Raw genomic sequence first — 24123 nt, 5'->3', positions numbered from 1 at the left:
TCAGAAGCATATCACCAAACATTATCTTAGTAGTTTCTAAACCTTTTATAATTGATATTGCACAGTGTTAGGGATGCATCCTTGAACCGTATTATTATTATTCATTTCCCTTCTACATTTCAATAACATACACCATTATATTCTTGGGCATATTTTCCTAAATGATGTCATTCACATCATCAAAAGCAATAGTTGAATTTAACAATTTCTTTCATGCTCACTAGGCTTTCGTGCTCGGGTCTGGCAGACCCTTGCTGATACGGTGGGTCCTGGGAAAGTGATCACCTATGGTGCTCTTGCAGCTAGGCTTGAAAATCCAGGTAAGAAATTATTTTTCCCATCTTTTTGAAAGCATTAGTAAATTAATATGAAATTAGTGTTTAGTTGACTATTACAAGTCATTCTGCATGGTTACCATTACTGATTAAAAAGAAAAAGAAAAAGTAAAAAAAGATCTTGAGTTGAAAAATTCTTGGGACTGGAACAATGCTAAAATTTTGTGTCCTTTACAGTGAAACTAATTGAATTGTTTTGAGACTTGAGCTGCGTTTTTTAATGCCCCTACGGCTAGACCTCGCCTTAAGGCAGGCTTAAGCAAAATCTGGGACAATGGAAAACGGGCCTGCTAGACCTTCGATCACGTGACCAGGCACCAGCTGACAGATGACAACAATAAAGATGGCAGACGAACAGGAAGTGCAAGATATGCTGCAGCTTTGTAACTTATCTTTCCTACATAACATAACATAACATAACAAATAATAGGATAGCAAAGGGCCACCAGGGCCCATCTAGGTTATCCTGTATCAGTCGCACAGCGACCTCGTCATCAGTACTTAAAGTTACACTTACAAGTACACAATACATTATATACTAATTCTAAATATTTGGCCCATTAACAGGGGTAAGTCCTGCAGCGAAATCCTCTACAATTTGTGGTCCCCATACATGGGGATCATGTCTTGTTTAACTATAGTAAATTTCTTATAAAACTATCATGCAGCGCTATACATAATTATAAATCTAATAAATTTAAGTGCTTATCTAATGTTTTTAAACATTGTCAAACTAGTGCTATTTACAACCGTCTCTGGCAATGCATTCCAGAAGTCTACCACCCTATGACTAAAGAAATATTTTCTTATATCTAACCTGCAGCCTTGCTTTCTAATCTTCCTGCCATGATTTGTAGTCCTACTTCCTCCTCTAAGGTAAAGAAAGATCTCACATCTATGTAGTTTGTATCTGAGAACATTTTAAATATCCCCTCTTATACATCTCCTCTCAAATGAAAACATGTTTAATGCCTTTAATCTATCTCTATACTCCAGGCGCTTCAAAGCTGGTATCATCCTAGTTGCTATCTTTCCTCCCTGCATCAACAGTCCAGTCCATCATGTTTCCAGACTTGCCAGAGATACCAGAAGATACTGAAACAGCATTCAGTTTGGTGTAGAACTATCAACAGCAGCTAATGGAACATTCATTCGTCATGTCTTATTTGTTTATTTACATGTGACGTCACAACTGGCTAGCGGAAAGTCGAGCCTGCTCTGCAGCTGGCTTGAGTTTGGCCGGCCCTGCCTTAAGGCGGGCTACGCTCTGGCTCAAGTTTGGGGACATGAAAGAACACAAAATGACATCAGCCTTAAGCCAGGCTTAAGGCTGCCTTAAGCGTGGACTATCAAAAACGCGCCTTTGTTATTAGTAAGCATCCAGCTGTAGGTTTGTAGGTTAGTCCTTGTTGCATTGTGTTATGAGAGGGAATGGTTTTTGCCTTTGCTCCTTGCACCTTTCTATCGCTTGTTCTTAGCCTTAACTTTCCTCTACTGCCTGCACGAGGAGTACAGATAAGTTATTGTAAGCATACTGGATGAGTAAGTGCAGGTGTGAGGCTTTGAATATTTGTTGTGTAGCACTGCTTCCATGTGCTGCCATCTTATCTGTCTTTTTACCTTCACTTTCCTTAAATCAAAAGTCGAAGTATTATTTTTTAATCATTTTATTAAAAATGGAATTGTTAAACTATTGTTGACATTGATTGATAGAGAATTTCAGATTTTAACAATTCAGTTGAATGCTTCAGTTTATGACAATTTTTTTTACCTAGTATCTTGTATGCATTGTTTAAACTATACAGTGGTACCTTGAGATATGAGTTTAAATCGTTGCGCGACAGAGCTCATATCTCAAAAAGCTTGTATCTTAGAATATTTTTTTGCATTGAAATGCCATTAATCCATTCCAATCTCCCCATAAAGAGTAGACCTTTTTTTTTTTTTTTTTTTTTTTTTTCCTGGTAAGAAGAAGGCATTTATAAATAATGATTATTGCACACAAACATAATAAAACATAACAAAAGATAATATGAATAGATAAACTTCTCATAATGTATATTTATCTAAGAGGGTGCATTTCATGGGACATTAATTTACCACATTCTCAACCTTTCCTTGGGACTGTGGATCAGCTGGAGCATACAAATATAGCCCACAGGTGACTGGCTGCTCTAATAATCACAGAAGAGCTCATTGACAATTCTGTAAATATTATTCATTGAATAAATGAAATTTTAAGTAGGAGAGAGAGAGAGAGAGAGAGAGAGGCCGCACTGCTGTAGCCGACGTAGAGGTTCATTTACATTCCCCTCCCCCCTCCGTGATAAGCGCCGGTGGAGGAGGTAGATGGAGATAGGAGAAATTTGTTTTTGCCTTTACAATTACATACACATGCATACTTTATCAATGCATGAAAATATATGAAATAACACCAAAAGTTTAGTTAGTATTCTTACCTTGAGACACACATTTTCGGCTAATGGTGGTAAATGGTAGAGGAGGAGGATGGAGGGAGGAAAGGATGCAGGCACCATTCACACTTAGAAATTAAACGTAAATTAAAACTGCACCTTCTTTATACAATAAATAGTGTGAAAATGAAAAAGGAACTATCACAGTGCATGAGATCGACAGGAAACATGTAGGTACTTGCGCAGCTGAGGCTGGACTGATGCACCAAGCCGCTGACTATAGTGGCAACATGCCCAAGCATGACTCGTATCTCAAATTAAAAAGTGACCAAATCATAGCTCATATCTCAAAAAACTTGTATCTCAGGCACCTTGTATCTCAAGGTACCACTGTATTTCAAATCCTCTGCATTGGTGTTATAAAATCCTTTGATCATTTTGAAAACTTTTGTCAGATCACTATGCATCCTCCATTCCAGGCAGCTAAACAAATTTAATTATTCAAGTTTTTATTAAAAAGATATGTTTCTTAGTTCAGAATTATTTGTTAATCTTGAAATTTCCTTGTTTTCTATGGAAGAACTGGCTTAAAAGGCCAGTACCTAGTTATAGATGTTTACCTTGAGTTAAGCAAATACATGATAGGTAAGTATTTATCAGATCATAGGCATATGATTAGACAAAGTACATAGCTGGAATTTGGTGTGGAATGACCATAAGGATGGCAAAGTGTTTAGAAGAAGAGTTGTTGTGAGCTGGACACTAGCTGGAGTCTTAGCTTAATAAGAGAGCAGGGTATGTAGAGCCGACCACTTCTTTAATCTGACTGACTCCTAGAATGTGAAACAAAGTGAGAATGGTTTTGTTCTAGAAGTCTGGATCCTCTTTGATTTATTCACTCAGTATGGTGGATTGTTACTTTTTTTTTATTTAATTAATTTCCATCATCAATTTTTCTTTTGGAATGATAGTAGTTCTGACATCTCTCTATAGTCTTTATGTCTTTTTGTAAAATGTGGACCCAATCTGAATCCAAAATGAGGTCAATAAAACAAATTGTGAGGGTGTGATAGTTTGTAATTAGTAATATTGAAAACACATTTGATAGAACCAACCAGTTCATTAGCTTCTTTATCAGTCTGGTCCATCCAACAGGAGCTGTGAGAGCTGTTGGGTCAGCAATGCGCAACAATCCTGTAGGTATCATTGTTCCGTGCCACAGAGTTGTTCGTTCCGGTGGTATGGGTTTGTACCATGGTGGGAAGCGGCAGACTATGAAGAAATGGTTATTGAGACATGAAGGGGTTGATAAGTTTTAGAATTTTTGTGGCTGACATATTTTATTATAAGAGATTTGGTAACTTGTTGTTGTTCCTTAGAAATGTAATGAAAATATAAGATTTGAAAGTTGCATGATATGTACAGTACCAGGATTATTTGAAAACATAATAAAAACACACACATAAGAAAACTCCATTGTCAGTTTTGTTATTACTTTAATTAAGAATTAAAGTAGACACTATGGATTTAAGACAAACAAATGGAATAATAATATAGTACTTGTAGATTATGGAATTGATATTAGTTTGGTGATATGAGTTGTGTATGTGCTGGATTGAATCATGTGAAAAATAAAGATTAAAGGTTTTTGCCATTAGGAATGCAAGTAAGTCATCAGTTACTTCAAGTACTATTTTATGAGAAGGAAAACTATTTTCTTCATTTATACATGAGGGTAAGTATCCTCTAGCATTTGATGTAGTAGGAATACATGTAATGTACTGTTTTGGGTAATTTGTAATTTTTGGCTATAATACATGATATATCATTCAGCAGCTATTATGACATTTGAATGTATTTTGTTGTTAGTTCTCAGTTTTCTTTTTCATAGAAAGATTAAAGTATTTGATGACAACACCTTTCAATTTCTTTCACAGAATATGTGGAAAATATTATAACCAATACAACTTTCTTGTGTATATCTAGACATATGCATATTGTGGTTGGTAGGGAAGCACAACCTCATGCAGAGGAATATATTCTTTGATGTTTTGGCTATACAACCATCTTCAGAAAGAAGCATCTTAAGAAAGAATTCTTTCTTAGCTTACCCACAGAGTGCCCTACTTCATAGCAAAACATTTGGGTTTATAGAAATACTAAGCAAACTACTATGTCAGAAGATAATGGAAAGTAGCACAGGATAACACAAAATAATGATCAAATAAAATGGGGCAGAAGTGGAGATAGGTCTACAGATTATTGATTCAAATTCTTTACAGAATTTCTGCTCTCCTAGAAAACCACCTACACTTTTTAATCTGACATGCATTGCCAAAGCAGATATGGTGCCAGGCCTATAGAAATTATAGTCTTAAAAACAAAGCACAGACAAAAGTGAATACAAGTTTCCCTCTCTATTCATTGCCACATTATTCGATATTTTGATTTTCCAATCCTTATGAATTATGTCCACTTGCTCATTTTCCATTGTCCAGGCTTGTTTATCTGATTTTTAACCAAACACCAGAATGTAAACAAACCAAACATACCCCGTCAGGTTATTCCCCACTTCATGCTGACACGCAAGCAAGACGTGACACAGGGTGCACTCTTATCCTCCGTTATCATGACAATCGGCAAACTCAGTGTCCTGTTTCCTATTGCAACACCTCATAGAGACCCTCAGTCTTCCCAAGGTTGGTAAAGGCTGTGCTAGAGGCTTCGTCAGCTAAATAATTATGGCCAAGACGACCACCACCACTGTCATAGCTGGTATCAACATCACTGCTGACAATGACCATATGGACATTGCCACCTCTCCAACCTTCCGTGCTGTTGCCACCAAGCAAGTGCTTGCCTTACCACCCACAGCAGGCCACAAGACACCTTGCACCAACCAAGATGACCACCATCACTCAAGAGGTATGGGCTTCCTTCCTACTCCGTGCTACCACAGGGATGAGGGTGTTTGCCAACCCCTTCTGCATTTCCCAGGCTCTCCATGCCTCCAACCAGGGTAAGTACCTTTTTGAAGGGGAAACCCATTCACTGGGGAACGGCTTGGCACTTGTGACTGTGTGGGAGCACAATATCCCCGAGGTGCCACTCCTCCATGGGCCCCACTTCCATCTGGGGGACTGGGAGGTGATCTGCTGAAGGGCTGACTGAAATGCAGTCACCTACAACTAGGCCAAGGTCGGGCCAGTGGACCATGACACTGACCTCAATGTGGTATTGTGGGGGCCCTCAGACCTCTCGACAATGGCAACCTAGTTGAGGCATCATTGATCTCCCCACACTGCCTCCCCAGGTATGCTACAGGCAAGTGGCTTTGCCTCAAGGTAAAGGGTTCTATACCTACCAGGGTAGTCATTCTTTAGCTGGTGTATTGGGCCCAACCATATCTTTTGCCACTGCTCTGCTGTCCCAGCTGCCAGAAGATCAACCACTCCATCAATACCTGCAGATCAGCCACAAGGTGCTCTTGCTGTAGTGGTCCTCACTCCTACCGCCAACAGGACACCACGTGCATCAGACAACACTGTTTCCAATGCAGCGGATCTCAGATTACTGCCACTTTAACCAAAAAGCCCAGCAGCTCTGCACCTCCCTCACACAAGAGGGACATTGCCTCTACACCATCAACAAGAAACTGAGGGAATTGTAGTGGACTAAAACCCAGGCACTTTGCAGTAGAGATGTACCGATACCAAAATTTTGGCTGATTCCGATACCGATACCACCTATTTAGGCCGATACTGATACTACTACCGATACTGATACCACCGATACTGATACTACTACTTATAGTGATTACTGCACTGGACACCAGGATGAGTTGGTGGACGGCGAGCGTTATCAGATCGAAGGCTTTGTTTTGGGAGCTGCTGTAAGTCCTGAGAACGTTTGTGAAATAGGAGCAATTCTAGAAGCTTTTTGAAGCCATTTGCAAAGGTAAATTACTCAGTAATTGGAATGAATATCTTCTCAGTCTTCAGATTCTTGTCAGTTATTCTAAATTCTTACTTCTTACTCCTTTAGCAACCATTTAGTCTTGTGCATTTTCATTATTAATTTTATTGACGATATTTTGGCGATCAAAAATATTTTTTTTAATTATTAGAATTGTAAAACAGTCACAAAATATTAGCAAAAGAAACTCATTTTGTTGTGTATGTTTCTCTTTAATTAAATCTGACATCCTTTGATATTAATTCATTAGACATTAGTAGACCAATTCAGAAAAATGAGCTTTCACCTAATCTTTTCGATTAGAAAAAAGTTTAGTTTATTCTAAATTTGTAGTGTATTGCTATGATCTTAAATAATTAATATGCAACAAATTATACACAATGCATATGATTACAAAACAGAATCATTATTTTCTTATTTATGGAATTTTTACATCCTTAGGTTAACACAAGTAACTCAAAAATTTAACTTGCATTAAAATTAATATACATATATAATTTGAGCTTCCACCTATTCCAGTATGATATCTTGGAAAAGGCTAGCACTAGCACTGTTAATTATAAATCAAATAAGAATATGCTGTTATTTACAATAATGCAGAATGCCTAATTGTATATATATATATATATATATATATATATATATATATATATATATATATATATATATATATATATATATATATACCAAATCATTTTGTTGGATTCTCAATATCTGAAGTTTGACATTCTTAGATTATAGTTAAAAAAACATAAGCTTTTCACCTGTGTGAACTTTGTGTGAGTGGAGGAGCAGCGTCTGACTGAGAGACAGTGAGAATGCGCGGTGACTCATGACCGACTGTGTGACAGGATGCCGGAGTTCAGCGTATATGCATTTCATACACGTCCAATTTAGAGGTTGTGGCTTATTACCACAGAAAACAGTATTCTATGACATACGGTAATCACCACAGAAACTTAATACACCGTATTATATTAATTTGGTATCATCAATATCTTATATCGAATATATCACTAAGTAGTAAATTCCTTTTAGGTATCGGAAGTATCGGCTTAAAATAAGCCGATACCGATACCGATACCGATACCCAAAAAATGGGCCGATACCGCCGATTCCGATACCAATACCGATGCATCGGTACATCTCTACTTTGCAGAACACCACCACCACCCCCGGTACATGTGGCCCTGCCTTCTGTTGCCACACTCACCAGTCCTGATGTCTCCTACTCAGCCATCACTGGATGGAATAGCTTTTCAGCACTGACTAAGCTCCACGAGGAAGAGGAGGTAGATCCTCCTTCCCCAAGAAGTACTTGGCACAAATTCTCCCGACGGTTGCAGATCAGCCAGCACCCCAAGCACCCACATTTCCAGGGCACCCCAACTGTGCCTGACCAAGAATCAGAGCTGCAGCACTCCACCACCACTGATGTACACCAGCCACAGGACAACCTGTTAAATTAATGGTGCCCCAGGACGTTCGCCCATGCCACCCACACCATCTGTGCTGCCCTGCTGCAACACACCAACCACCACCCCATGCCTCCATGTCAGGACTCATTCCATGACAATACCATTCCTACACCTACTAAGTACTTCCTCCTTTCCAGCTTTCTAACCCTCCTGCAGAAGGGCTGTGAGCTCTACCAGAAGGGATCATCCCTACTAGAGAGACAGCACTCTAGCCCACTTTCTCCGTACTTTTATCCACCTTCCTCCTATTATGGCCCTCACCCTTAGGTTGTAGAATGCCAGGTCTCTCCGTCGGAAGTCCCAAGAGCTCCAGGAATACCTTAAGGGGACACCTACCATCCTCGTAGTGTGTGATACGCGGCTCACACCACATCTCACACTGTGCCTACCTGGTGTTACGTTCACCGGTTAAATGGGTAAGATTGGCATCAGGGAGCCGGTGAACAATAACAATAAAAAGAAAAAAAACACACTGCAGGTTCAACTGGTGAGGATATGCAAAGGGGGCACTTAAGAAGCTATTTAATAACCCAATAACAATGAAACTGACATACACATATAGATATAACATGAAACACATGAAACTGACATACACATATACATATAACACAAAAATAAATATAACAATAGAGAACCCAACTTAATACATAACAATAATACTAATCCTATATGGAGGCAATGTGGAAAAAACAGGACGAGGGGAAGTGATACTTATGAGGTGTTGCAGTGGTGAAGTGCTGGGTGAGATGGATCCCACGGTAGTCCAAGAGGCAGTGTGTTCACTGGTTGAGGCCTTGACCTCGACTGACTTCCAGAAATCAGGGAGCTCGCTTAACACTTCCGCTTGAGTCGAATGGGACCACGTGAATCCAACTTCGGGACAGTAGCGGGGCTTCATGAGACGGTGATGTGGAGGGTTCATGAGACGGTGACGTGGAAGGTTCATGAGACGGTGACGTGGAAGGGGAGGTGGAGAGGTGGCGAACGAGGTAGCAAGCGGAGGAGGTGAGGGTAGTGGAGTATGTTACGGGCGGGATGTAACACTGGCTACATCATGAGGCAGGACTGTCCCCAGGGTTGAGGCATTGGGGTCTTACTTGCCCTCTATGACATACTTAGCCACTCACCACTCATCCTCCCACCATTACCCGGATGGCACATAGAAATTGCCGCTGCTTGGATCCACCTTCCAAGTGGGTGGCTCACCATAGCAGTATACTACAACCCAGGCGGGACTACATATCAGGAGCTAGGACACTACTTCCTCCATGCATTCCCCAGTCATCATAATGGATGACTTTAATGCCCATCACCCATGCTGGGACCCACATCTCTCTCCACATCAAAAGAACCAAGCTTGGAATTTACTTTTCTAAGCGGTGATGGACTCGCCACACCTGTCTCTCCTCAGCACACCAGGACTCACCACAAGGTACAACTCCCAGACCAGTGCCCCATCAGTGCTAGACCTCTTCCTTGGCAGTCCACTATTCTCCACTGCCACCTATACCACCAGTCTATACATGGGGAGTGACCACCTTCCCCTGCTGGCCTCCTCTTTCCAGGTCACGCCCACACCCAACCCAGGATGCCTACCAAGGTGGTACATCAAGCTTGATGGGTGGCCTGTCTACCAAACAGCTTTAGCCTCACCTCTAGACATCTCCACTCTATCCCTTGAGGAAGCTGCAGAGACCCTCGCCTGGACCTTAGAGGCTGCTGTCAAAACATCTTTCTGTCTCACCATTCACCGCAGCCCTATTTGACTCAGCAAGCCTTGATGGACTGACGGAAGTTCCCAGGTGGTGCAAGATCACCGTAGAGCCTGGAACAAATGGTGCAGAATCCCTAACCTACAGGCTGGCACAAATTACTGCCACCTGGATGACAATTATACCAGGGTTACCCTCCAGGTCAAAAGGAAAGCATTGGACTCCCATTGTTGTTTACTCTCTTCCTCCTCCACTCGAAGAACATGGGACTTCATCCCTGCCATGGAATGGGCCAAGACATACTCCCCCATCCCCATCCAAGATGTAAGTGGACAACCAATTAGTGACCCCAAGAAGGCAGAAGTCCTGGCCAGCCACTACTACCAAAAAAATAGGCCGTTCTCCTGTCCTCCACCCAACTCCAGACCTCACTACAGCCATCACCACATCCATCACCTCCTTTAGAGCTCAGGAGCTGACATAGCCCTTCATGTCACACAAGATGGCCTCAGCTCTTCGAGCACTCAAGGCAGGCAAGTCACCAGATCCTGACCATATCCCATACAAGTTCCTCACCCACTTGCTATCTTCCTTCTAAACCACCCTTCTCCAGCTCTGCAACATCAGCTGATCCCATGAGAACTTAACTACCTATTGAAAGTCCTCCATCCTCATCCCTATCCCCAAGCCCAACAAGGACCCCACACTCCCTGTATCATATTGGCCCATTGGTTTCCTCTCTTGTATGGAAAGCTCATGGTGGCTGGAGGAACACCACCTCTTAAGGGAGGAGCAGTGTGGCTTCCAGCCACACAGAAGTACCCTGGATGTGCTGAGTCAAATTGAATAACCACATCTGCAACACTCAAAGCCACTGTCAAGTCATGCTTGCCCTCTTTGTGGATCTGGAAGGGGCATTTGACTCAGCATCTCACGAAAGCATTCTCTACAAGCTTGCGAGAATGGGCATCCAGGGACCCACCCTTACCTGGCTCCGAGACTTCCTAACAGATCGCTTTTTTCAGGTTACCATGGGTGCCTCCATCTCTATCCCTCATTCCATACTGAGAGGTGTTCCACAAGGCTCCATCTGAAGTCTTGTGCTATTCTTTGTCCTCCTCTCTGACCTCTCCCTACCTACGCACTCCACCTCCTCATCTATGCAAATAACATCAACATTGTCAGCAGAACACCATCATTGGCAGAGACACTGGAACTTTTTAAGGGGCAGCAACAACTCTGGATGACTGAATTTGTATGTCCCACTTTCATTGACATTAAGTACAGCCTTAAGTAAGTAGCCTTCGCATTAGTGAACTCTGCACGTCCATGGTCAACAAGAGGGACTGGAATCATTACACTATTGCCAACCTCGACCTTCTTGAAACGCATAGTTGAAAGCAGCTCCTTTTTTCTCTGTTTGATTATGTTGCTTTTTTCTAGCTTAGCAGAGGTGTCTGACATACAAACATACCAAGATTTATTGCATCATTCATCACTTATTATAGTTGATAGTGTTTCCTGCTCTTTTGATAATATATATATATATATATATATATATATATATATATATATATATATATATATATATATATATATATAATATACAGTAGGGCCCCACTTAGCGTGAGATCAATTAATGCAAACCACAATTAGCGCGACCAGCTGCTACAATTGAATTTTGAAAATTGCGCCAAGCCGCCGTGGTGCGTATCAACACAGTTGCTTCCCGCCTACCTATCTCTGGTTCCCACCACAACACAGATCCCCCTGCTCACCTCTTCCCACATAGTTCCCCAGTCTCCCACACTGGTCTGCCCACCTCTACCGAGGCGTACACTGAGCACCGTTATTGAGGATTGTGTTCCTTATCCCAGCAGTCTGTACGGGTGAACAGTGAGAGGTGTTTAAGTGTCCATGTCATGTATACCACGAGCGAGTGCGTGATCCTTGTGGCACAGCACCACACGGGTTGAAATAGTGCTACAGTGTTTGGGTGATTTGTGAAGTGATAATGCCTAAGCCACATGCAGGAAAGTGCAAGTCGCTTGACTTTAGTATCAAACAAGAAGTTGTGAAACGCAAAGAGGAAGGCCAGGGCAATTCTGCAATAGGCCGTGCATTAGGCCACAGTGAATCAACTGTAAGGACAGTATGGAAGAAAAAGGATGAAATCAAAGCATCTGTTAAAGCATACGGTACTTCTCAGATTGATAATCACAAGCGTGCTTGGGATGAGAAACTGATAAAAATGGAGAGATTCTTTGCCCTTTGGATTGAGAGGAAAGAAAAAGAAGGCAGTTCCGTAGATAAACGTCAGATCAAACAACAAGCGAAATGCTTTTATGAAGTGATTTGTCGTAAGACAAATGTTCCTGTGGGTAACTTTCATGCCTCCAATGGCTGTCTGCATCGTTTCCTTAAACGCAAGGAAATAAGGAAACTTGGCTACTCAGGTGAAACGGCCAGCGCCGATGCCAATGCAGCAAAGGAATTTCCCAGTGTCCTCAAAGAAATTATTGATGAAGGCAAGTTTCACCTTGACTGCATTTACAACATGGATGAGGCTGGGTTAATGTACAAAATGCCTCCCAAGTCAATGTTTGTGGCAAAACAAAAAAAAAGGTAAAAGGAAGAAAAGCTGACAAGGCTAGGTTGACTGTTTTATTTTGTTGCAACTTGACTGGATCCCATAAAATGAAACCACTGATCATTCATACAGCAAAGCATCCAAGGTGCTACAGCATCTCAAAGATATGAGTCAGGCGCCAGTGTATTGGATGACGACTAAAAATGGTTGGATGAGTTCCTCAACCTGCAGGGCTTGACTGCTTGATTGTTTTGTCCCTGATGCTAGTTGGAAGTGTGAACAGTTAGGCATCCCATTTAATGTGATGCTAATAATGGACAACTGTCCTGCTCATCCCCACTACCTGACTGATCTTCACCCTAATGTTAAAATTGTTTTCCTTCCACCGAAAACCACATCTATTGTTCAGCCACTTGATCAAGAGTTCATAGGCAATGTTAAATCTATATATCAAAAGCTTGTTTATGAGGATCTTAGACTGAAAACTGAATGTGGAGCAGAGATCCACCAGATAATCGCAGAAGCAAACGGGGAATACCAGGATGCTGACATCGATGTGGATGAACATCTACCCCTTGAAGTGGAGGAAACAGATCAACTTGTTATCCAACAATACACCAACCCCAAAGCAATTTCTGTCCACCATTATTGGAGGGAATTTACTGTGAGGAATGCAATTGACTTCCTCTTGAAGGCTTGGGATGAGATTAGCATGCCTACAGTGCGTCATGCCTGGCGGCCCTTAGTGCCCCACTTGGTGTCGGATGAGCACGGCAAAGTCCAGACACTGATGGAAGCTGCTGCTGTTGCATGTCGTGTTCCTGGTTTTCAGAATGTCACGCCAGATGAGATTAAAGAGATGAACATCGCTGGGGACATAATGACACCTGAAGTTATCATGGATGTGGCAACTATTGAGGATGTTCTAGGGAATGAAAACCAAGGCAAGGCGGTGGAAGCTCCACCACCTGGTGAGCTCATCATGCAGCAGTTGAGCAGAATACTGGCTGGGGTTGACACTTTTAAAGAGTGCATTACAGAAAATGAAAACTGCAGTGTACACATAGCAGAAATGGTGCATCAACTGGATAAAGTGATGCATTATTATACAGACCTGCACTCAAAAAAAGTGAATGAGAGACGGCAAACTCTCATAACAAGATTCATACGCACTCCTGCTGCAGCCAACAAGGCTTGTACCGCCAGCCGGATACTGGGTGTCACCATCGCGCAGCAGGTACTGGCAGGTCATGACTTGCCCCTCGAGGCAGCGATTGTTCACCACCTTTCACCGTGTAGCCTCCATCCGCTGTTGCAACGTCACTACCACCTCATGCGCCATCAGTGGTAGCTCTTCCTCAGGTGTTCGTTCAGTGGTCAGGTCCAGAGGCAGCTTCATCTCTTTTCTCTTGGCCAATGGGACACTGCTATGTGGCTGCTTCCTCGGCTGACTGTCTGTCATGTTGTAGGGCTGAACCAGCGACATGCAGCCAAGGTCTTTTGCATCTCGGCTGAAGACATCCTCGTGTTCCATCAGCCACTTCTCCAACTTCACCACCTGTTCAGGAGTCAGTTTGGTGGAACTACATACCTCTCAATCCACCACATGTGGAGATAGCGCAGGACTCGCTTCACCCACGTCTCCTTCAACCTCATCGCCGTCGTTGCTCGCCGCTGCCTGCCATCCACATGCTGTCCCAGTGGTGTCTGCAACCTCACCACTGCAGCTTCTTACCCCTGCCTGGCATTCACGGGCTCTCACAATGGCGTCTGCAACACCACCTTCCCTCACAACTCGGCAGTGCAGCTCCAGCCTCTCGTCCTCGACATCTAAACTCGTCACGGGTCTCTCAACCTGTTCAGCAGCGTCCTCCAGGATCAGCGGTAACATTTTCCCATACATCTACATCTGCATCCTTCCGGAGTCCACAAACGCTGCACTCTAAACCAGGGAGTTCAGCTCCATGAGACAGGGCTCCTCCACGTCAGCCACAAATGCTGGTAGCTTCTCCACGCCACCCACTGTGATTGTACACATCATGGGGCCTGGTGGCATCGTACAGTGGTCAGTCACGCCACACAGCTGCCAGTCTGCCACAGGGAGGTCTTGCACTACCACAACTTCTTCCCTGATGACGGTCTTTGCCGCACCAGTGTCCACCACCTCAGGAAACGGGCGGCCGTCCACCTCGCTCTCGGTAACTCCGGTGCGTCCCTCTCACTGTTGTTTTACTGCCACCCGTTCTTCCTTGACTTCTTCCGTCATGTCCTGGCACACCAACGCTGCTCTGTATTCCTGTCTCATTTCAATCCTTGCCTGTCTCATAATTTTGCTTGTTTCCTGTTTTATTTCACTTGACATTTTGACCATCCACACCGTCATCACAGCGAACAAATTTTTCCACTCAGGCTCACTGCCTTCTGGTATCTCACTGCCTTTCACGTCTGAGTCTGCCATCGTTCACTTGTACCCGGCAACCTCACTAGTCAGACCTTATCCCACTCCTGACACCAATTGTTACAAACTGCTGCCCACACAGCAGGGCCACCCACACCCAGTAACCACGGGGCAAGGCAGAGCAGCTTCCAACACCGCATCTGTAACTCACTCAGTGGCAGATCAGGACAGCATTCAGGACAGGGGCAGCACAGGGATAACACTGACGAGGGTCTGTGACTAGCGAGAGAAGCGAGGTACACACTCATAAGACTCAGACAGACTCACTCGGACAGGCAGGACTAACAGGAAACACTTGGTACAGCTTCTTACATTTACTTGGGTAACAACTCAGTACAAACAGGCAATACAGGGTATTACACAGGGTGAGTGCAGAGACAGAGAACGAGAGCGGGGAACAGAGCAGGGGCAGAGACAGCTGGCGGGGACAGGATACCTGGAGGACAGACTGTCCTCATGCGGGAAGACTTGGTAGACGGCAAGAGCTGGGACTGGCCATGCACCAACAAGCAACCAGGCCTAGAGCAGAGCGGGGTGAGACAACTCATGGGGACAGAGATGGCCTGCTTAAATAGAGCCGCCCCCCCCTTGCAGTACTGCCATTGGCTTGCTTCTGAGCCAATCACCGCTGCTTTATCCACCTGCATAGCCATCACTTCCGGTCACCCACTTCCTGTTTCTCAACAATACCATCTCACTCCACAAGTAACTACCACCCCCCCCCTGTGCCGGTGCAACAATATCAATATTCATGTAATATTTTCTACATGCCTGTAAAAGCTTTGCATATAAATAGACTAGCCAATACGTTATTGCTAAATGTTATATATATATATATATATATATATATATATATATATATATATATATATATATATATATATATATATATATATATATATATATATATGTCACATTTGTATAACTTATATGAGCTATAATAAATGTTCAATGTTCAATGTGGTAAGTGTGTTCCTGTCACGGTTGTGGGAGCTGTGAGGACGTGGGGCAGCATAACAAGATATATATATATATATATATATATATATATATATATATATATATATATATATATATATATATATATATATATATATATATCCTTTATTGATTACACACACACACATTTTTTTTTGAGAATTCCAGGAGACAGGATAAGAAAATGGTATATAAGAGAGAAGGAAGAGGCAACAGTGGACCAAGTGTAACTAAAAGTGATAAGGGCAAGAAACTAAAAATGATGTATACGAATGAACATAGATGGGGTTCTATCAAGTAAATTAGAACTAAAAGATTACATAATATAAGGAAAGAAAAACCAGATATTGTATGCCTGGTTGAAACAAAACTAAATGAGACAATCAAAATAGACATAGGTAATAGATATAATGTATGGAGGAAAGACAGAGGGGGTAAAGGAGGAGGAGGAGTCATGATAATGACAAGATGGTAAACCATGTGGAATATGGGGAAGGAAAAGCAGTACTGTATATTAAGATGCATATTAATAAAAAAGACTTAACAATCATTGTAACATAATATGTGCCACCAAAAACGAATGCATGGACCAATCAAGAATATAAAGACATGATAGATGACACAATAAGGAGTTTAACGAGAGTCATTAAAGAGAGGAGAAAAGTGTTATTAGTAGGAGACTTCAACTGTAAAGAAGTGGACTGGGAAAATTATGAAAGTGGTATAGGAGAAAAAGCTTGGGGAGAAAGATTCCTAAACCTAATGATAGATAATATGATGGATCAAAGAGTAAAGAAAAACACAAGATTCAGAGGAAACAACGAGCCGGCAAGATTAGACCTGGTTTTTACAAGGTGTACACAAATGAATGATGATATAAGATATAAGTGCTCATTGGGAAAGAGTGATCATGTAATATTAGAAATGGATATAGAAGAGGGAAAAGAAGATAGAGATGAATCATACAAAGGAGACCAATTAAATTACAGAAAGGCTGATATTGAGAATCTCAAGAACTATTTCAAATACGCTAACTGGGAGGAGATGGAAAACTCTGAGGGGGTGCAAGAGAAATATAACTTATTTTTGGAAATATACAAAACAGGAGTCAGGGAATATGTCCCGAAATATAGACCTAAGGAAGAAATAAAGAAAGATTGGTTTAACACAAAGTCTGCCAGGGCAAAGGAGAAAAGAGATGGAGCATGGAAAAGGTGGAGGAGAAATAGAAATGCAGTAAATAAGGTAAACTTCAAGATAGCAAGAAATGAATATGTTAAAGTGAGGAAGGAAGAGGAGAGGATCTATGAAAAGGACATAGTCGAAAAATGCAAGGAGCAACCAAAATTGTTCTACAGATTCATAAACGGAAAAATAAGACAAAAAGAAACAATAGAAAGGTTAAAAGGAGAAAATGGGATGGTGGAAGACCCAAAAAGTATGGCAGAACTGTTAAATAATAAGTTCCAGGAGGTCTTTACTAAGGAATCCAAATTTGAAAGACCACAGGGTAATAGAGAGACCATCTATATGGAAGAGATTAAAGTAACCAAGCTTGAAATAAAAGAGTTAATGAAGGAACTGGATGAAGAAAAGGCAATGGGACCAGATGAAGTCTCAAGAAGAATACTGAAAGAATGTAGGGAAGAACTAGCAAGACCTATATTCATCATAAAATGCTCAATAGAAAATGGAACAGTACCAGTAGAATGGAAAAGAGCTGAGGCGGTTCCCATATATAAGAGCGGAAGGAAGGAAGAACCTCTAAATTACAGACCGGTATCACTAACTAGTGTAATATGTAAGATGTGTGAAAGAGTAATAAAGAAACAATGGATCGAGTTCCTTGAAGACAACAAATTATTATCAAATAGCCAATTTGGTTTTAGAAAAGGTCAGTCGTGTGTAACAAATTTACTGAGTTTCTACTCTAGAATAGTTGACAGGGTACAAGAGAGAGAGAGAGGGATGGGTTGATTGTATTTACTTGGATGTAAAAAAGGCATTTGATAAGTGCCACATGCAAGGTTACTGTGGAAATTAGAGGAGAAAGGTGGTTTAAAAGGAAGCACATTGAGATGGATGGAAAATTGTTGGAGGGGGAGAGAAATAAGGATGGTAGTCAAAGATGAAGTCCAAGTGGAGAGTAGTAGAAAGCGGAGTGCCACAGGGGTCAATATTGGCGCCAATACTTTTCTCATTTATATAAACGACATGCCAGAAGGAGTGAACAGCTATGTAAATTTGTTTGCGGATGATGCGAAACTGTGCAGAGTTATAAAGCAAAAAGAGGATTGTGAAATACTGCAAGAAGACCTAAATAAAATCTGAGAATGGAGTAAAAAGTGGGAGATGGAATTCAATGTGGACAAAAGCCATGTCATGGAAATGGGAAAGAGTGAAAGACGACCTGTGGGAATCTATAAGATAGGAGATGGAGTAGAACTGGAGAAAGCTAAAAAGGAAAAGGATTTGGGAGTGACGATGAAAGAAAACAATCAACCGGCAAGCCATATTGATAGAATTTTCAGAGAGACATAATTTGCCAAGGAATATTGGAATAGCATTTCACTACATGGACAAAAAAATGATGAAGAAACTGTTAAGTATTATAATAAGACCCAGATTGAAATATGCAGGGTAGTGTGGACTCCTCACAAAAAGAAACATAAGGAAGCTGGAGAGACTACAAGAATGGTCCCAGAACTTGAAGGGATGATATATGATTAGAGACTAAAGGCTATGGATCTTCCAACATTGGAACAGAGAAGAGAGAGAGGGGATCTCATACAAGTTTATAAATTGATCAACGGAATGGACCAAGTGGACAATGAGTATCTGATCCTGAGAGAAGAATATGCCAGTCGAAGCATAAGATCACATAGTAAGAAGCTGAGGAAGGGAAGATGTCTAAGAGATATTAAAAAATATAGTTTCCCGCAAAGATGTGTTGAGACGTGGAACAGTTTGAATGAAAAAGTGGTGTCTGCAACGAGTGTGCAGTTTTAAAGAAAGATTGGATAAGTGTAGATATGGAGACGGGGCCGCACGAGCATAAAACCTGTAAAACTACAACTAGGTAAATATATATATATATATATATATATATATATATATATATATATATATATATATATATATATATATATATAATTCAAGTGTGTGTGTGTGTGTGTGTGTGTGTGTGTGTGTGTGTGTTTAGTAAAGGATCACGTCTGTGAGGTCAACAGCAAAAAACTCCCTTTGAACCAAGGCGGCAGACGGACGGCGTGTTTAGCGTTGCGGGCGTAGTGTCAACAAGGCCGCTGCCCGAGGTGGTCCTCACATTGTACACACCCTTGCCTGTCTTCTTGCGGACGCAGTTTCACAGATACTCACTACATTGCTAGTAAAGGTATGGTGTGCTATCTGTGTGTGTTAGAACTTTATTTATATGTAAAGAAACTTTTTCTTGCTCGGGTGATGGAGAAATACCGGTATTAGTGGGCGATTAAACGCCCGACACTTCCTACTTATATCAAGGTGTGGATTTGCTCACCGGAAGTATTTACTATTTATGTACCATTTAGGCACTCTCTTGATAAACACGCCCCCTGCCCCGCCCTCTCTCCTCGATTCTCGGCTTCTCCTTTCGCAGGTCCTCCACTCAGCTGATTTGACGTCACATATATGAAGCCACGCTATTTGTCAACAAAAACAACAGCAGACACTAAGTTTTCTATTCAAGAGTTATAGAAGGACTGGAGAACAAAAAAATGGATGGGTGGACACTGTATACCTAGACTGAAAAAGGCTTTTAATAAAGTCCCTCACAGCAGACTACTATGGAAGTTAAGAGAACATAAGAGGACTACGAGGAATTATGTTAGATTGGATAAGGGATTACTTGAAGGACAGAGATGAAAACTGTGATCGGAGATACATACTCATCTTGGAGTAATTATCAAGTGGAGTGCCACAAGGATCAGTGTTACCCCCATTATGTTCCAGGTATATATAAAAGACACAGGATGGAGTGACCAGTTATATTAATTTGTTTGCAAAATTGCCAAGAGTAATCAAGATCTGAGAGGATTGTTTGCTGCTGCAGGAAGATATAAACAAAATTTATGAGTGGAGTAAGAAGTGGAAGTTAGAATTCAATGCCAAGAAATGTCACATAATAGAATTAGGAAAGAGTAAGAGAAGACCAGTATGGAACTATTTGATGGGAGAGGAACAAATAATGAAGACTAAAGAGGAAAAAGTTCTGGGAGTGGTTATACAAGAAAATCTGAACCCTCAAAAATACTCGGGTAAGATATTTGGATCATCGTTTAAAATGTTGACTAATATTAGAGTGGCATTTCAGTACTTGGACAAAGATATGATGGAAAAAAATTAATACGGTATTATTGCAGTTTCAGCCAATACACCACACGTAACTACACATTCTCACGGTCTACATCACACTTCTATGAGCATTTCTAACCCCATTTTACCCTATCGGAAATTAGTAATCACTTCAGCACAAGCCTTCAAATGTGCGGTGTTCGGCGAGTTTTCTCCAAGTCCAGCAAGCTGCGGTGAGCCGCGGAGCTCCATCACACTCGGAAATGAGCAGTACACTGACTTGCTGGGGTTTGTGGGTAACTGCTGAATAGGATTCTTATTGTGTCTATAGTTCTTTTGTCCAATGATGTGCCACCACCTCTTAACACCACGAGTTGCGCCAATGGGAATTTGCTATATGTATTCGTAGGCGGGGCACATCCGTGTGCGCAGTTCAGCCATGGTCACCAGTGACACTAGTTGTATAAAGGTTGCGAATTTGATTACTGGGAAATCATCGCTCCTGCGATGCAAGTCAGTGTACAATCGAGAAGAGGACCAGCCAGGACCTTCATTCTTTCGTTAAGGTATTGTGAGGAGGGGTATTGGTAGAGGTAGGGCATATTGTGTGAAGCTATAAGAGAACCAGTGTGTGGGGAGGGAAGCTGCCCCAAAACAAGGATACGGTAGGTTAGGTTTATGTTAGGGTTAGGTTGGTGTTGCAGGGGGGTCCAGTTAGGTTAGGTTTATGTTAGGATTAGGTTAGTGATGTAGAAGTGTAGGGGGGATCCAGGGTGGTGCAGCCCCCCAGGCTAGGTTAGGTTACATTAGGTTAGGTTTATGTTAGGGTTAGGTTACTGTTGTAGGGGGTGTCTGGCCCGGCTAGGTTAGGTTTGTTAGGGTTAGGATAGTGTTGTGGGGGCGGTCCCCGGTTAGGTTAGGTTAGGTTACGTTAGATTTTTGTCCTTAGATTTTCTGGATCGTTAGGTTTAGTTAGGTTAGGATAGTTTACGGGGGGTCCGGGTGGGGCGCAGCCCCCAACTAGCAGGTTATTATGTTAGGTTAGGATAATTTCAGTGAAAAGTAGTCGTGAATTTTGTGATTTTTCCTTTTTTTTTTTTTTTTTTTTTTTTTTTTTTTTTAAATGGGTATTTTTTTCTTAGATTTTTTGGGATACCCAAATTGTCTCATTTTTGCTTTCCCCACCCAAAAACCCCGCTTTTCCAGGAGGTCCCCAAGTTTGTTAGACTTAGGGAAAAATAAATTCAAGATAGGGTGTATTGGCTCAAACTGCAAATTTAGCATTATTACAAGCACGATATGTTGAAAGTTGGAATATGCAGCAGTGGTGTGGTCACCGTGCTTGAAAAAGGATTAAAGAAGATTAGAAAGTATCCAGAAAATAGCTAGCTACAAAGATGGTGCCAGAACTGAAGGGCCTAACATATGAAGAAAGGCTGAAGGAAATGGTACTGCTAACCTTACAAGATAGAAGAGAAAGAGGAGACCTAATAACATTGTATCAAATAGTAAGTAGCATTGAAAAGATAGACAAGTAAGACTTGGTGCTGGTGACAGATGCTAGTACAAGAGGACATGCAAAGAAGATCAGGAAGAGGCAGTGTGTGAAGGATATTGGAAAATACAGTTTTCCACATAGAATGGTGGAAAAGTGGAATACATTGAGTGATAAAGTTGTTACAGCACATAATGTACATACCTTTAAAGAAAAATTAGATTAAGTGGAGATATGGTGACAGAATACACTGAGCCCCACTTGAACCCTATACAATATAACTAGGTAAATACAGATGTGGCTATATATCAATGTCGTAATATCCTCCTATTCCTCTTCGTTATCCATTTTCTTTCTGTCTCTTGTTTTATTCCCATTCCTTCCTTTCATTATCCATTTTCTTTCTATGCTGTATTATTTCCATTTCCTCCTTTTGTTATCAATTTCTTTTTATCTCCTGTTTTAATCCCATTTCCTCCATTTATTAGCTTTCTTTTCTTTCCCTTGTTGACTAATAGTTTGGCTTCATATGTGATGTCAAATCAGTTGGGTTGAGGAGCTGCAAAGTGGGAGCTGGGAATCAATGAGAGCGGGCAGGACATGTACATTAAAAGAGTGCCACCATTTATGCATCAGTTATAGATTGATGATAACAATATCAGTGTTTAATTATGCCCATAATCCTATACCCTTAATGACAAGAACATTTCTCGCGGACAATGTCCTCATGGACGTCACCCACTGCCAGAATAATTTTGACAATTCATCAAAATAGATGATGATAATTATGGAGATAACTTTGGTCAATTTATAGTTACAGCCAACCAACAATTTTCTGACTTGGCTTTATTTATTTATTTATTTTTTTTATTTTTATTTATTTTTTTTTTTTGGGTGAGATGTTTAGTGAATTGAATGATGTTTTGCATAATTTTTATTGCAAATGGATAGTTTTTAAGACAGATCTTTTCAACATGTTCCTACCTCTCGTCCCCAACAACCTTGGGTGACCTGTGGGAAATCAGGGTTTTTGAGTGGGAGCACAGGCTCCCTGGCTAGGAGGTTAGTAACCATTGATCATTGGCAATGCTACTCACCAATAACACAACAACCGCCACTGCCACCACCACCATCAAAGATGTAATTTATGTATATATATTCAGAATTTTTTTTGTGATTTTATTGATTTCCAAGTTCTTCTCCAGTGCATGTTATACTTGACTTAATGCTCCCCTATCCAACAATCGTTGGGGATGATAGGTAAGCATAAGTTGAAAAAGAGTTGTAACTTGAAAACTCGTAATTGGCAATGGAAATTCATTACATATCTCACCAAAAAAAACACAAGCCATGTCAGAAAATCATTGGTTGGGTGAAACTATAAGTTTTTCATAAATTTAATCTCTTCTCCCAAAGTTAATGTTAAATGTCTAACAGAATTAAGGTTGAAGAATATCATACTATATATATCAACATCCAGAAATTTGTTAAAGCAATTATAAAAAAAAATGAAATGGTTGGTAAATATTAAGAAAAATTGCACGGCCTTGCCATTCTTGTGATTGGATGTAATATTTTTAATCTTGATCCCACCTGCCCTCCATGTTGCATGTGGCAAGGTTAAGATATATTTAAGTTAGATTTGTTTAGGTCTTTAGCATAAAGTTGTGGAATTGTGATGCTGATAGTATGATTATCCTCAAAGAAGTGTAGACCTCTTGATAGTATATTAGAAAACTTTTGAAGGACTGAAAATTATGTTAAATTAGTAAATTTGCAGTTTCAACCAATACTCCCCTTTCGAGCATCCCTTAACCTAGTGGATACTTCCCGCATAAAGCAAGCTAACCTAATCAAACATTCTTTAACACCCTAACTGTGGGGTTTCACCCACTCTCAATCCTGATTAAGTAAACTAACCTAACAAAAAGCCCATCCCTAAATAAGCTAAAATTATTGATTTACAACAGTTGAATGGGGCTAGAGTTGATCATAACCATGAGATGCAGGTTCTACAAAAGGGCTTTTTTTTTTTTTTTTTTTTTTTTTTTTTTTTTTTTAGCCTATAGCACCTGTAGGTATACTTGAAGAGTATGGGAAGTGCTGTCCAGCTTTCACCCATTAGCAGCACAGGCAATTTTATTTATGGTGGTACCCATATTAGAGCCCATATCACCACCCAAACACATCTTTGGTGTAAGGCAATTACACCTCCACCTAGAACCTGGGTATCATGGTGATATGTTGGTAACTTTAAACCGCTCAATGACAAAGTTTCAAGGCAGCGTGTGGTGGAATTAGAACTTATGCATGGACATCTGCCTGATTTTACGCTCACCACCTTATCCACTACACC

At 41.1% G+C, this 24123-nt stretch overlaps 2 protein-coding genes across 5 annotated transcripts in view; both read left to right on the top strand.

The window, feature by feature from the left end:
• Positions 1-224: 224 nt before the first annotated feature.
• Positions 225-24123, top strand: part of LOC123505441 (protein phosphatase 1 regulatory subunit 7-like) — a 63101-nt gene continuing 39202 nt past the window's right edge. For 2 of the 4 annotated variants that reach the window (XM_045256731.1, XM_045256728.1), the window contains exon 1: positions 225-320. The gene's annotated coding sequence lies outside the window, so the exon portion shown is untranslated. Of the gene's footprint in view, positions 321-19178; positions 19335-24123 lie in introns of those variants that run through there. The other 2 variants (XM_045256729.1, XM_045256727.1) reach the window with 1 other exon arrangement.
• LOC123505370 (tigger transposable element-derived protein 1-like) lies at positions 11929-13758 on the top strand. The gene is made up of 3 exons (XM_045256588.1): positions 11929-12515; positions 12772-13533; positions 13689-13758. The coding sequence occupies exons 1-3, from the start codon at positions 11929-11931 to the stop codon at positions 13756-13758; spliced, it is 1419 nt and encodes a 472-aa protein (XP_045112523.1).

Source organism: Portunus trituberculatus, chromosome 18, assembly GCF_017591435.1.
Source record: "Portunus trituberculatus isolate SZX2019 chromosome 18, ASM1759143v1, whole genome shotgun sequence".
Taxonomy (NCBI): Eukaryota; Metazoa; Arthropoda; class Malacostraca; order Decapoda; family Portunidae; genus Portunus; species Portunus trituberculatus.
This window is presented reverse-complemented; position numbering and strand designations above follow the sequence as displayed.

Excerpts from the sequence above, each read along its gene's own strand:
- LOC123505370 (XM_045256588.1), top strand. The coding sequence starts at position 11,929 with ATGCCTAAGCCACATGCAGGAAAGTGCAAGTCGCTTGACTTTAGTATC. Across the intron at positions 12,516-12,771 it reads AAAATGCCTCCCAAGTCAAT|TTGGAAGTGTGAACAGTTAG; the intron begins GTTTGTGGCAAA and ends CCCTGATGCTAG. Across the intron at positions 13,534-13,688 it reads GGGGTTGACACTTTTAAAGA|CCAACAAGGCTTGTACCGCC; the intron begins GTGCATTACAGA and ends CTCCTGCTGCAG.